The sequence below is a fragment of the Xenopus tropicalis genome, chromosome 1 (assembly GCF_000004195.4).
Source record: "Xenopus tropicalis strain Nigerian chromosome 1, UCB_Xtro_10.0, whole genome shotgun sequence".
Lineage (NCBI taxonomy): Eukaryota > Metazoa > Chordata > Amphibia > Anura > Pipidae > Xenopus > Xenopus tropicalis.
Genome location: NC_030677.2, coordinates 182966426 through 182980261, shown reverse-complemented (window position 1 = coordinate 182980261; position 13836 = coordinate 182966426). Strand labels below are relative to the sequence as shown.

General features: G+C 38.2%; 1 protein-coding gene across 2 annotated transcripts in view; it reads right to left on the bottom strand.

Moving 5' to 3' along the window:
- Positions 1–13836, bottom strand: part of tnpo1 (transportin 1) — a 46551-nt gene that overhangs the window by 16097 nt on the left and 16618 nt on the right. The window contains exons 7-20 of one of the 2 annotated variants that reach the window (XM_004910820.4): positions 12989–13111; positions 12655–12773; positions 11669–11729; positions 11409–11577; positions 10169–10321; positions 9855–10080; positions 8719–8890; positions 7256–7342; positions 5811–5918; positions 4947–5030; positions 4690–4848; positions 3108–3195; positions 2889–2987; positions 2502–2597 (exon numbers count right to left, since the gene is read on the bottom strand). In XM_004910820.4, coding sequence (XP_004910877.1) covers positions 2502–2597; positions 2889–2987; positions 3108–3195; positions 4690–4848; positions 4947–5030; positions 5811–5918; positions 7256–7342; positions 8719–8890; positions 9855–10080; positions 10169–10321; positions 11409–11577; positions 11669–11729; positions 12655–12773; positions 12989–13111 — 1744 coding nt within the window. The remainder of the gene's footprint in view (positions 1–2501; positions 2598–2888; positions 2988–3107; positions 3196–4689; positions 4849–4946; positions 5031–5810; positions 5919–7255; positions 7343–8718; positions 8891–9854; positions 10081–10168; positions 10322–11408; positions 11578–11668; positions 11730–12654; positions 12774–12988; positions 13112–13836) is intronic. The other variant, XM_002934838.5, reaches the window with a different exon arrangement.

Sequence of the window (13836 nt, the reverse complement as noted above, 5' to 3'; positions counted from 1 at the left end):
CCACTGCACACGTACCCCATTTGCAGGCCCGGATTTGTGGAGAGGCCACAAAGGCCCAGGCCTAGGGCGGCAGAAATTTAGGGGCGGCATGCCGCCCCGTCGCAACAAAATTTTAATATTTTTGTCTCCATACGGAGCAATGGGGACTTTTCCCCACTGCTCTGTATGGTAGTTGAACTGTTTGCGCATGCGCACTCGCTGCCGTGTGGGGGGTTCAATCATGCGCGCTCGGGGAGGATGTGGGGGGCGGTCTAGGGGCGCACGGAACACAAATCCGGCACTGCCTACTTGTGTACAACTGCCTTGTGCCTCAATCGAGTCACACTTAAATATGGATGTGCTTAGACCAGGGATCCCCAACCTTTCTTACTCTTGAGCCACAGTCAAATGTAAAAAGACTTGGAGAGCAACACAAGCATCATAAAAGTTCATGGAGGTGCCAAATAAGGGCTAAGATTGGCTATTAGGCAGCCTCTATGTACACTATCAGCTAACAAGGGGCTTTATTTGGTAGGAAATCTTGTTTCTATTCAACCAAAACTTGCCACCAAATCAGGAATTCAAAAATAACTACCTGGTTTGGGGGCACTGAGAGCAACATCCAAGGGGTTGGTGAGCAACATGTTGCCCCCAAGCCACTGGTTGGGGATCACTGGCTTAGACCAACCTAAAGTTGCAGCATAATAGGACTCCAGAATTATCACCATGGCATGGTGAACACAAACCCAAGCAACCCCCATAAAAGTGCATTAGCTGGTAAGGATATGGTTATTCGTATCAATTAACCTTGCTGGAAACATGGGAAAACCTATTAAGAAACTCTAAGCCAATATGTCAAAATTAAGCTAAATTTCAAATAGATGCACGGTCTAAAAAGGAGACTTCATTTTTCTGTGCTATCATTTTTATACACCCTCTCACCCAAAGCCATTCAATTTTTGTTATGTATATAGAGATATTTCATTTTTAAATCCCACAATAAACTTTTAGCTAAAAGTTCATCACATGCAACATAGAGAAAATAAAAGACACTGACTTAAGAAAAACAAAAATACAGTAACAGTTTATGTGCAATCCTGTGACTGTTATAAAGCCTGCAGACTAATAACATTCTACAATAGGAGAAATAGGTTTGGTTACAGTAACAACATTTAACATCCTTAATAACCTGCTTGTAGCCAAGACATGTCTTTTCTGCTGCAGCACTGGCAACCTAATTAAACAGTATTTGCTCTTGCACAAATGGGGTTGTAAGCACTTTAGCTTACCAAGACTATTCCCTTGCTGCTAAAAGCGTCAGTAAATTTGTAAAGTATATGCTTTCAAATATGCAAAAATGCACATGCTCAATAGCAAACAGGGGTTTAAGGGGTAGCAAAAACTTGTAACTAATGGGTGGAAGCAAGTTAGCCGCCCGGTCCAGATTTAATTGTTTGCGTGCACCCAAGTTAAGATATTAGCATGCAAAACAATCTTTGGAGAGCAAGAAAATTTTATTTAAAAGGAGAACTAAAGCTCAACATTTCATTAGACATATTACACCCTATATTTGGGGCTTTTGAACCAGTCCGAGGCAACCTCACAGCCCTTTAGCTGTAAAGCTCTGTTCCTCTGAAAATGCCCCCGGTATCTGCCAATTCACAGTACATGCTCTGAGCTGCTGTCAGTTATGTGAGCTTAGGGACAGACTCACAATATACTGTTTATAATGCACTTTACAAGTCTGAGTAGTAATTCATTCAAATTCACATCACAAAGCAGCAGACACCAGGGCATTCTGCATTAAAATAATCAGCTCTGTATTACACATGTAACACCCCCCCCCCCCCCTTCTATTAAGAGTTTGATTATTTTAACTGCTAAAGCCTAGCTTCTCAACACCATACCAGAGCATGTGGAGCATTGTGCATTGAGCACCATTATGCTGACAACCCACCCAGCTCCCTTCATGACCCCTAAGTCACCGTTTAAATTCTCTTGGGGTTACCTCTTCCACTGGGCCCTGACTTTAGTAACCCCTAATGCTGGCCCTGTTCAGCTTTGTAAGATACTTATGAATTCCTAACAAAACAATAGTGGTAATAAAAGCTGGAATCTCCTAAATAGCTTGTGGGGGTGAAATGTGAAAAAAATATAACCCTGCTTTAAACAATATGTATGAGAGTACATTACTGCTCACACAAAGTGCACCTTAACACTGTACCCTGGGTATAAAGGAAAAATTGTTTAGCTGTTTGGTGTATAAAGCAAGTAAATGCTTTTGTTCTAAGCATTTCTCTGACACAGGGCTAACGTTCTATTCAGTTATAGATATTATGCTTTTTGGATCAGCATGACAACCCCATTCGCTTATCACATCAGCACATTAGAAATAGTTAACTAGCAGGTTTTAAGTCATTTTAGCAGATTGGAAAGCATTTTGCAGAAAAGGAATGTGCAGCCACTTAAATAAGTTGAAGCTCCTAGCTGTTGATCTCTCCCAAATAACTAACAAGAGGTACCTGTATTTTCTAAGAGAGTCTTTGGTGTGTTGGGTCTATTAATTATTTCTACAAGCTGGTGCAATACCATTGGTATATAAGGCTGCATTTCAATACCTACAAAACAAAAACAGATTATCAACATTTAAGTCATAAGTCAAAGAATACAACTCAGGTTTTATGTAAAGACATACATTATATAAAAAATGAATTTACTCAAACTGGTTCTTACAGGTTAGTGCTAATTGTCAAATGAGAAATCTGTTCATATCTGTTTGTCCAGAACACCAATTGGTCAGATACTGGGGCCATGTATGTATGGCCACAATACATACTATACATATAGCAGCATGTGTTCATAATTTGTTTGTGAAATTATACAAAATCAAGAGCTCGAGTCAGACTTACCCATTTGGATGGATATTTCCCCAATCGCCCATGTTGCATTATTACAAACAGATATTAACTCTGGATTTAAATTGGTTCCTAAAATGGGCATAAAATCAGCTAGAAAAAAAGAAAAATGTGAAATTAAAAAAAAAACAATTTAATCCTTATAGAATCGTTTTTCATACTTCTTTATCCATAAACTCCCCAGCCCCAATAGGAAAGAGGAGGTACACATACCAATACATGACTTGACATGCTGAAAACATGCCTTGGTCAGATCTCCCAGCAATGCAAATGAACTCTGACGTACCTCTGGCATTTTATCCTAGTAAGGACAAGTTTATTATTAATTTGTAAGTCATAAAATTGGATAGTAGGTTAATAAGGCATTTTTAAGCAATTTGGCATTCACAATTTTTCAGCATGAGGCAACACCAGACTGCATGAAAGAGCCCCCACCATTTCCTACTCCTACGGCAATCCCACTGCCAAGCATCAAGCTGCTCACAATTTAGTACTGCTCCCTAATCTGCTAAAAATCTCATCAATTTAAGTATGAAAAATGTTGACATATGCTTTTGCCCTTAACCATCTTACAACTATAACCCTTGTTATGTAACTATGCAGACTTCTCAGTCTGGGTGCTGCTACTGTGGAGAAATTGATCCCTGCAGGCTTCTGGAATATAATAATTTTTTTAATTAAGCTGGCACACTAATTGGCGTTAGCACTTCAAATACTGAATAGCTAAAAATATATGAGGCTTTGAAAGTCTTTTTTTTTTTCCTAACAACTCTTGCAACGATCAGGGATGGGCAAAGGGGGCTTGAGTATTGTAAGTTTTTTCCTTTCATTTCATTGCTGGAGTATCACTGTGCTGGAATTTTGCCCTCTCAGTAAGTAGACATGGACACAATAAATTACATTACTAAAATATTTAAATATGATGTACTTTCTACTTTACAAAAATGCTATATGCTTAAAGCTGTAGCGTGTCTGCCAGTTCTGGCATATGCTTTACTACATAGGATAGCTCTGTTTACAATACAAATAACACACTATGTAACTTAAGCTGGCCATACACTCACCGATAATATCATACAAAACCTAGTTTCGTACTAAACTCTGTGCGTGTATGGCAGCTCAAGGAGACGACTGATATCGCAAAGGCTGCATATATCGAACGCCTCGTCAATCAGGCAGGTTAAATTATTTTAATCAGGCACCGTTGAAGGCGCTCAAGCAAAATCTACGTTTAGGGCTGAATCTGCAGGTGGATGTAGAATTTCTGTTGTTTCTACCTCCATATCCAACGAATCAGCCCTGAACGTCAATGGAGAGTGGGAACGATCTTTTCTGCGACCGGCGGTCGCACCAAAGATCGTTGTTGCCACGTGTATGGCCAACCTTTACTACAAAACAAAAGGTTGGCTATAGAAAAAGGGTAACTGAGAAGGTATAAATTTATGAATCATCCACTAAACATAAGCATCTTGGGCTAGTAACCGTAATTACTCAGTCAAGAGTTTTGCAAGAATATAGGTTTTTATAGATAATTTGATGGGAAGGAATTAAATTTGGCCTCAACTGCTAAGTCTTGTAGCTTATATCCAGAAAGTAACAATAAATATCACAACTTCTATACTAGAGTTTGTTAAAATGCTGTGCATAAACAAACATTTAAAAAAGTGAAAATTAAAACCAAGCCACTGATTACTTTTAGCATCTATCCTATCCTGAATACTAACTTGGATAAGGAGGGTTAAAAAGCATTTATTTAATAAATTAAAAATTCACTAAACTTTTCAGGTTAATTTACCTGCATGCATTGGTACATCAAAGTAAGGATGTTGCTCCGAGCTACCAGCTGCTCAATGTGACCTCCGAGGCCTTCTGCTAATCCACTTAACAAATCTAGAGCCACTATCATGAAATCTTTATCTGGAGACTCATACTGATCCGGCTGTGCATTGTGTAACTGCAAAACAAACAAAGATTACTAATTATAAGAGATAAAAGCAAGAAAGATTAAACTTGGTCCAGATTTAGTATGACACTGGGCAATTTCAACTATACCGCCTGAGAATCTGGGCAAACATCAGGTCGAGGGTTATTTTCAACAGGAGACACTGTACATCTGTCTGATTGCAGCTGATCTGTCTAAATGTAAAAATATGTGAAATCACTGCCTACCCTACATTTTGTATGTGCCTTCCTACTTAAATATAGTCAAAACTAAATGATTTGTAAATACATTATTTAATGCATGCATGCAAAGGGTATATTGGTAGTCTGGTGAGGGATTTGGGGAGAAAGAGGGCGTATGCAGGGGCCCACTTGTCTACAAATTGCTTTGCCAATTACCAAATCCAACTATCTGATCAAACATGGGTCTCAGTAGTGCTTTTGGCTGCATACTGCACAAACTCATAAATGTGGCCATTGGCTAAGGTTATTTTTTGCCAGACAGTTGATATCTTATTGACTAGGAAAAGCACTTCTGTTTGAAACATGTAATGGAACACCACAGTGCCTGCCATATATACAGAGAAATGCACGCATTGTGACTCCACTTTTACAGAACAGGTAAACTGGAGTTTAAAATCCCAATGGAAGTCCTTGCCAGGATATTGGTAATAAGCACTTCATGGCTATATCAAGTGAGATTTAGTTATAATAGTATAATATTGCAGTTGATGCTATTTTATTGGAGTAGTAAGGGGGAAAGAATTATTTTATAAGGGGGGGAAACATTTTTTTTTATAAGCAGAACATTTTATATGCAACACAATTACCCTGTGTATACAATAAGTGGTTTAGATTTACTAGTAGGTATGTTCAAAAGCAAATAGCCTATTTAGTAAAAATCTGGGGAGTCAATTGCTTGTGTATCTTTTACAACCTCAGCTTTTCAGTGGTTTCTTATCTAATGAACTTTACCATAGATTGTTGAAGAGTCTTTTGTACCAAGTTCACACAACGCTGATACACAGGTTCACAGTATGGCAAAAACCCAGACTGAAGTGCAGTGGCAACAGAAGAGAGACACTGTAATGCAAAACATAGAGGCAAAGACATGAAGCTAATGTTCTTAGGTTTTTGACAATGCTATTTAAAAAAAAAAAAAAGAAAAATAAGGGAAAGCTGGTGGCATTCAGAAGCTCGGCTGAGTTTGACCATAGTTACTGACCAAGAGCAGCAATAATTAGAGTATTTTATTATTTGTAACTGGTGACAAAAGCGAATAAAGCAACCTATAAAGATAAAAGTGAACTGCAGCTATTAAAGGAACAGTAACACCAAAAAATGAAAGTGTATAAATGTAACTAAAATATAATGTGCTGCTGCCCTGCACTGGTAAAAGTTGTGTGTTTACTTCAGAAAGTCTACTATAATTTATATAAATAAGCTGCTATGTAGCCATGGAGGCAGCCATTCAAAGGATAAAAGGCACAGGCACATAGCAGATAACAGATAAAACACTATTGTATTCTACAGAACTTATCTGTTATCTGCTATGTAACCTGTGCCTTTTCTCCTTTTTTCCAGCTTGAATGGCTGCCCCCATGGCTACACAGCAGCTTATTATATAAATTATAGCAGTGTTACTGTAGAAAACACACCAATTTTACCAGTGCAGGGCAACAGTGCATTATATTATTATTACTTTAAAGCTCTTTCATTTTTTGGTGTTACTGTTCCTTTAAAAAAAAAAAAGAAAAAAAATCCACTAAACTGTAGTGGATGCTTAATTCTTTTAAGAATACATTTTTTTTTTTTTTATTATAATATTTTATTTCATGGGTATTATTTAAAGGAGAAGGAAAATTACAATCACTAGAGTGAGTGGTGCCAGAATTTTAGGCAAAAAAAAAAAAAAAAAGCTGGCTTTTTGCTCAACTGCACATGTACAGGCCCAGAGATCTCGCCAAAAGGAGATGGAAGGAAGAGGATCACTCACCTGCACTTACCCCTGGCCGGAGCACTGGCCAGGGGTTTCAGGTAAGCGAATACAATCATTGGGGAGGGGGGGGGTTGGTACATTTGGCACCCCCAGTGATTTAGCCTCTCTTTCTCATTTAAACCAACATTTTTCCCTGGTCACAGCTTTAAAAAAAATTTAGTTGGGCAAATCACAAACAAGTCATGAAATAGAAGCGCTAAGAGGAAACTTTCCTGTTTAACACCTCATTCCTAAACCAATAGTATTAATAAAGTAATACAATTGGTCCTCCCTTTGCTGCTTTAACAGTCTCCAGAAGGCTTTCCAGTAGATATTGGGACATTGTTATGATTTGCTGCAGCTGAGCCACATCAGTATTAGTAAGGTTAGAGCTCAGGCAAGAGTAGCAAGTAGGTAAAGTAAGCTAATGCTAGGTACTTACCTCAAGTAGAGGAAAGAGATCCTTATCCTCATCCTTCAATACATTCCATTTTTGAATCAGAGGAGGCATAAGCATCTGAATATACTCCTAAAAATAAAGCACGCATGACTTACATTTTAAAATTTAACAGATTTACATTGTGGCCTCCTGTTTGGGAAAATGAATGGTAACTTGAGTCCTTTTTAGAAAATGAAATTTTTTTAAAAGTTCTGTAAACTATCTGAAATCAAATGAGCTTCAACACAAGAGTTGAAAACCACCAGCATGTTCGAATGTATCTAAATTCGAACAAAGTGAAGTTGCAACTCATACTACAGCTTATGCGCAATACTGTCATAAAAGTACATGCCTGTCTCATTCTTCATACACAGTGTTCCCCTTGTCTGAAGTCCTGTTTGCCTATTGGTTTTAAAAAAAATACCAGTTTTTGTTCTAGCACTAAAGAGGGCAAACAGTTATATCTAAAGTATTCTAAAGCTTTCTGGATTGTAAAAGCATTTGTAGTGCAAAAGAGAGGTAATCTGCGACTTTTTAAAAAAACTCAGTCAAAGCGGCTAATCGCGCATTGGTTGTGGCGCACTAATTAGTCGCCGCGACTTTTTGAAAAAATTGTCCTGTGTGTCTTCGCCCTAAAGCACCAGTAGTAGCACTGTCACACATTTCCCATTCAAGTAAGTTGAAAGCAAAAGTGGTGCTTTTCTATCAGTAGATAATTAGCAGTGTGTGCCAATGTCCTAAATTCACAGTATAATAAACCTTATCTGTAAAGCTGAGACACAGGATGCAGTTGGGGGTAGGAATAGTTTTTTTGATAATTTTTTTTTTATATACAGAGCTCATTGTCTCTTTGAGACCAAATCTACCTTAGGGAGAAATATTAAGTGTAAAAATTTAACCATGATTGCTTTATAATAAATAGAATAAAAAGAACAGATTACTTTTGCCATAAAAGTCCAAGATATTGACCTCAAAGCTGTAATGAAAGGAAATACTGCTCCGTAAAGGGCCAGTAACCTCAAAATAAAAAAATGCCCTAAAAGCAATTTTTATATAATGTTCACTTTGAGGTCCACCTGTTTGTCTAATGCAACACTTTTCCTTTATTAATTTCTAACATGAGCAGTGAAAAGGTAGAAAGGTAGCCCCAAGTGGACTGCTTGCCTGCAGGATGCTCTGCTTGGAGTAAAACGGTTTATCAGTGCTTCCAAAACTTGCCTCCAAGACAGAAATGTAAAAATGGGCACCTACTTTGGGGCCATTGGGAGCAACATGTTGCTCATAAGACACTGGTTGGGAATCATTGCCCCATAGGCTTTAAACTTCCTATTTGATTGTAGGATTGCTGTCTAATGCTTGGCCAGCGACTAGGATTGTTGTCAAGATAATGTAAATAGTATAAATAAGTAGCATAAAAATGTGCACCAAATTAATTAAGTTAAATGATCATAATACTAAATACTTACTGGCTTATTTAAATGATGGCCAACAGAATCTGCTAATGTCCCAATTGCATCATAAAGAATAAGTAAGTTTTTATGCTGGTATTTACTGAAAGCAAAAACTAGAGTATCGAGAATGTAGGCAAGGTAAGGAACAAGCTCGGTACAAGCCTCTTCTTCTAGAGTTGCAAAGGCACTGGGGGGGAAAAAAAATTAAATAAATAAGTAAACCTTAAAAAATTCCCTATAAGAAAGGCAAGATACATTTATTATTATGTTCAAAGATTAGCCATCTGCCATAATACTGGTAATGTTATGTCTGAGGAATATACAGTGAAAAGTAAAACATTAAAGGCACCCAGTACAATAAAATTGTTTCCCCCACCAAAGGCGTGGGCTAACAGATCCCACATTTTGATCAGATCCGACACACACTGTCAGGGCTGAAAAAGCAGATAAGGAGGTAGAAACAATAGGATTTCTACCTCCTTCTGCCGATTCAGCCCTGACAGCAGATTTTGCTGAGGCGCCTTCTATGGCGCCCGAACAAAATTTTCTGACCTGGCCGATCGGCGAGTCGACCGATATCAGCAGCCTCCTGCAATACCGGTCGACTCACCGACTTGCCATACACGCACCGAATATCGTACAAAACGAGGTTTCGTACGATATTATCGGTGCGTGTATGGCCAGCTTTACCCCCCAAACTGTCTGAAGAAATAGAAACATAAATTTAAACTGCATACGCTGATAAAAAGCTTAAGTGCAGAAGGTCCTCCAACATGAAGACAACTTCCGGGTCAGTGCACAAAGGAATTCAAGCACCAGTCGCCTTTTCACTGTGCTGCTATGGAGCAGTTAGTCACTAAAATTCTACATGAAGCATTTAAAAAAGGCAAGGGGGGAAAGGCTAGACCTAATGTTAGAGATGTTTTGTGACTTATATATTTATATATTTAAATATTTTTGTGTTACTGTTCCTTTAATGTTAGTCTGTATTTCCATGGCTTTCATGTTAAACCTCTGTTTTAGGTATGTAACTTGCTGACTACAGCTCTGCATTCCTTATTTTCACATAAACATTATTCCACCATACTTCATATCACCATAACGACTGTCAAAGATGAAGAGACATGCTTAATGCTCATCACTCAACATACCTACAAGCAGCTTCTTGTACACGTTTGTTGCTGTCCAAGATACGTTTTAGCAGCTCTGTCATTAATGGCTTTAAATACATGTCTGGGGGCTGGCTAACTACCCAGTGTGCATAGCGACTAAGGGTCCAGCAAGTAATAGAGCGCACAAGAGCTTTTTTATCTGAGAGGCACTGTATGAGGTGAGGGATAAGCTCTGGGAGATAAGGAATCATGCCTTGCATACACCCTAAAATAGAACAAATGAAAATATGGTTATAACGTATGGATATATGCATTCTAATTTGTGCCACATCAGATAAAACACAGGTACCCACCTTCGGCAATTGCACCAAGAACCAAGATTCCAGACTCCTTAACTACCCATTCTGGATGGAAAAGTAGCTCTTTCAAAAGAGGCAAAATGTGTGGCAAAAGTTCCTCACGAAACACATTGGCAAGTACATCAAGTGCTGCCGCAGAACATTTTCCTAAAATATAAAATTTGGAAGCACCTTTTGATGTCATTTATCACAGAGGTTATTTATATTTTTAGACAGAAACTAAAAGCTTAATGAGAAGAAAAGTCATTTTGGCATTTTACTGCCAACAGATTAGCCACATTAGGGCCACCTAGAACGTTATATTTAATCTGCAGAAAGCTTTACCACACTGGAGTAAACAGCCCTAGAAGCTACCTCTGTTTTATTAAAGATAGCAGCAGTCATTTTAGCTTGATCTCAGTAGCTTCCTGATGCAGGTCTAGTTAGTAGCATAGATCATACATTCTGATGGGAGGGGGAGTGAATTCTTCTGAATTCTTACGGGAGGGGGGAGCAGAAGAAGGAAGAGAGGAGAGCTGCGCAGAAAGGAAGTCTGATACTGAAGAACATATTTACAAAAAAGACAAGAAATCCTGCATTTCTTTTTGATAGTTTTTCTGTGAGTGCATATGGCTGTATTTACATAGACCTTTCTGATAAAGCTTACTTAGTTTTACCTTTCCTTCTTTTCAAAATAACAAAAAACTACTTTTTGTGAGTATGCTGAGCACAAATCTTTCAATGAACTCATGTTGAAAAGGGGGTATAATAGTGTGTCTATTTAATCACTGATTACATATAGTTTATTCTGTGCATAAAGCACTGATTTTGAACATGCTATGGTTCATAAAAATTGTCTCCCTGCAGCAAACAACTAATGGCTCATGGGTCTGTTGGCCCAGTCCAGTTTTTCCTGAACAACCTAAAGGAATTGAAAGCTCTTAATTTATGGGGACCATGTAGGAGCATTGTGCGGGTAAACTTTTTTTGGGGTTAGAATGCTACTTAAGCCAAGCACATCATGACAAAGGCAGATTAGCTAAGATTCTGCTTAATTGGGGAAATTTCAAAAATGCAAAAAGTTGCATGCTCTATTAGTTCTGCTTGCGGTGCAGTTAAAACTAAAATCTAAAAAATTCCAGCTGTGTATAGATAGCTAAGAGCTAAAGGAAAAAGGTTATTCTCCTCTCTATGAAAAATAAGGCATTTCTGGTCTACAGTGTGTTCCACTTAACAGAAAACTTGCTTATCTTACTTATATTCCAATCAGATATGTTCTCATCATCATCAAGTTCATCGTCATCATCATCATCTTCCTCAATCCCATCTTCCTCATGAGGTTGAGCCACCGTCCGCGATCTATGAAAACGTGGCCGGATATCCTGTTCACTATCAGGAATAGCTTCATCCTCTTCAACATCACCCTACAATTAAAACCCCAGTGAGTGAGTGAGTATGTATTGCATGTATTGCAATTTTATAAGATATGAAAGATAATAAAAACCATGTATTTACCTTTAACAAAATAATATCAATCTCCGAATATTTCATCCCATTTACTAACACAGGTATCAGCCTGAAATAAACATAAAAACTTCAAATTGGAAAACTCAACACTCTATAACACACAGTATTGCTGCCCACCAATACACCTGTGGGCCATAGTAGTGTTAAAATGTGGGTACCATGTCATTTTCCCAAATTTGCAATCCACTGATAGTGACACAAACATACAGATAACATATAATTATAAACATACATTTATATTGCATCTCAGTGGTAACGAAAGTCAGTGGCATTTTTTCCTTTGTTTAGTCCTGCTGTGCGTGGCTCTTAAGCCTACTATATGTGGAAGCTTTGTTGTAAATTAAAGATTCCCTTAACTGATGTGATTGACAGCGCTGTTAAAGACCATAAAGAAACGCAACTATGTTGTACATATTTAAAATGTGGAAACACAATGATTTACATTACTCAGGAGAAATACATTTTAAAGGTGTATTAGCACAACATTTTAGCAAAATTGCCTTGTAAGGAAAATTGCTTAAATATGATTTGATACCTTAAGAGGGAAGTTAAATATGAAACTGACTCCCATTCATACATTATATAGGAATGGTTTCACAATGCTTTAATGGAAAACCTTGCTGGGTTAGTAGCAGGCATGGCAAGAGGCTCTCTTACCCATTACAGGGCACAGACAAATAAACCAATATCAGATAATGTTTAACAATTACTTTTAGCAAAACAAAAATGCATTAATTACACGTAACAGGAAGACCCTGCTTCCCTTCAGTTGAATGTGTGGATGCAGTCAATGGGAAAACAATTATGGCAATTAACTACTGGAAACAAACCACCATCTCTCATATTTAATTTGTAATGTACCTGATGATTATTGGAACACTGCAAGAATGCTACATTCTATAAACATAATATATATTTAAAAAAAAAAACAACCTGAATGAAAAAAAAGTGAATAAATGAAACAATCTACATACTTTGCAAGATGTCTACACAGAACGTCTTTGCAAATCGGCTGTTCAGCTAAAGTTAGCCAAAATTCACAAGCCTCCAAAGCAACATTTTCATCTTGGTCCTGGGTCCGTAGCAGCATGTACTAAAACATAGTTAAAACAACTGCAGTTGAGTACACACTCTTAGAATACCACACACACAGCTAAAGCCTCTAGTAATTTTGACTTTTTTTTAATGCAGACCTTTATTATTAAGAAAATGTAGAGGGAAAAGTGTGCTTAACATTAGGTTACATTATTGGACAGGCAATTGCCTTTCTGGAAGGCTTTAATCTGATAAAGCATCACAAATTCTTACCTCCACAATATTATGCATATGAGGAAGCAACCGATCCATTCTAACTTCAAGCAGCATAACCAGCGCTCGGCACACATTTTTGCGCACCTCTGGCTCTTCATCAGTTGCCAAAGCAAACAAATTCTGCAAAGAAAAGTATTGTCATTTTCTAGAATGTCTTAATTTTTAAGAGTGTAACATGCATCATACATAATTAAACAAACACGAAAATCAGGATTATTATCAAACACTAGAAAAAATACTTTTTTCCTATATTTTAGTTTTTATTTTCTATCCTGATTTTCTCCAGTTCGATAGTTAAAGGAAAAAGAAAGTCAAAGTCACTTGGGGGTGCCAAAATGTTAGGCACCCCCAAGTGACTTTGACCGCCTACCTTTTACCCCGGGCTGGTGCCCCTGTGAGGAGGGAACAGCACCAGCCCGGGGCACCTGGAGCGGATCGCTTCCTTCTTCCTGGCTTCCTTTTCCTGAATGCCAGCGGTGGGCGCATGCGCAGTAGAGTGAAAAGCCGACTTTAATGTTTAAGTTCGGCTTTTCACTCTACTGCGCATGCGCGCGCAGCGAATCAGAAGGAAGGAAGCGCCGGCAGCTACCCCGGGCTGGTGCTGTTTTCTCCTAACAGGGGCACCAGCCCGGGGTACGAGGTAAGCGGTTAAAGTCACTTGGGGGTGCCTAACATTTTGGCACCCCCAAGTGACTTTGACTTTCGTTTCCCTTTAAAATTATATCTAGTAGAAGGGCCACTGAAACAAACATCCAGAAAGGGGAATAATATTACATTTCTTTCCAAAAGAACCTTTACCATTCCTCTTCTAGTCTAGGGCTACAACCAATGCAAGAGGCAGCAAA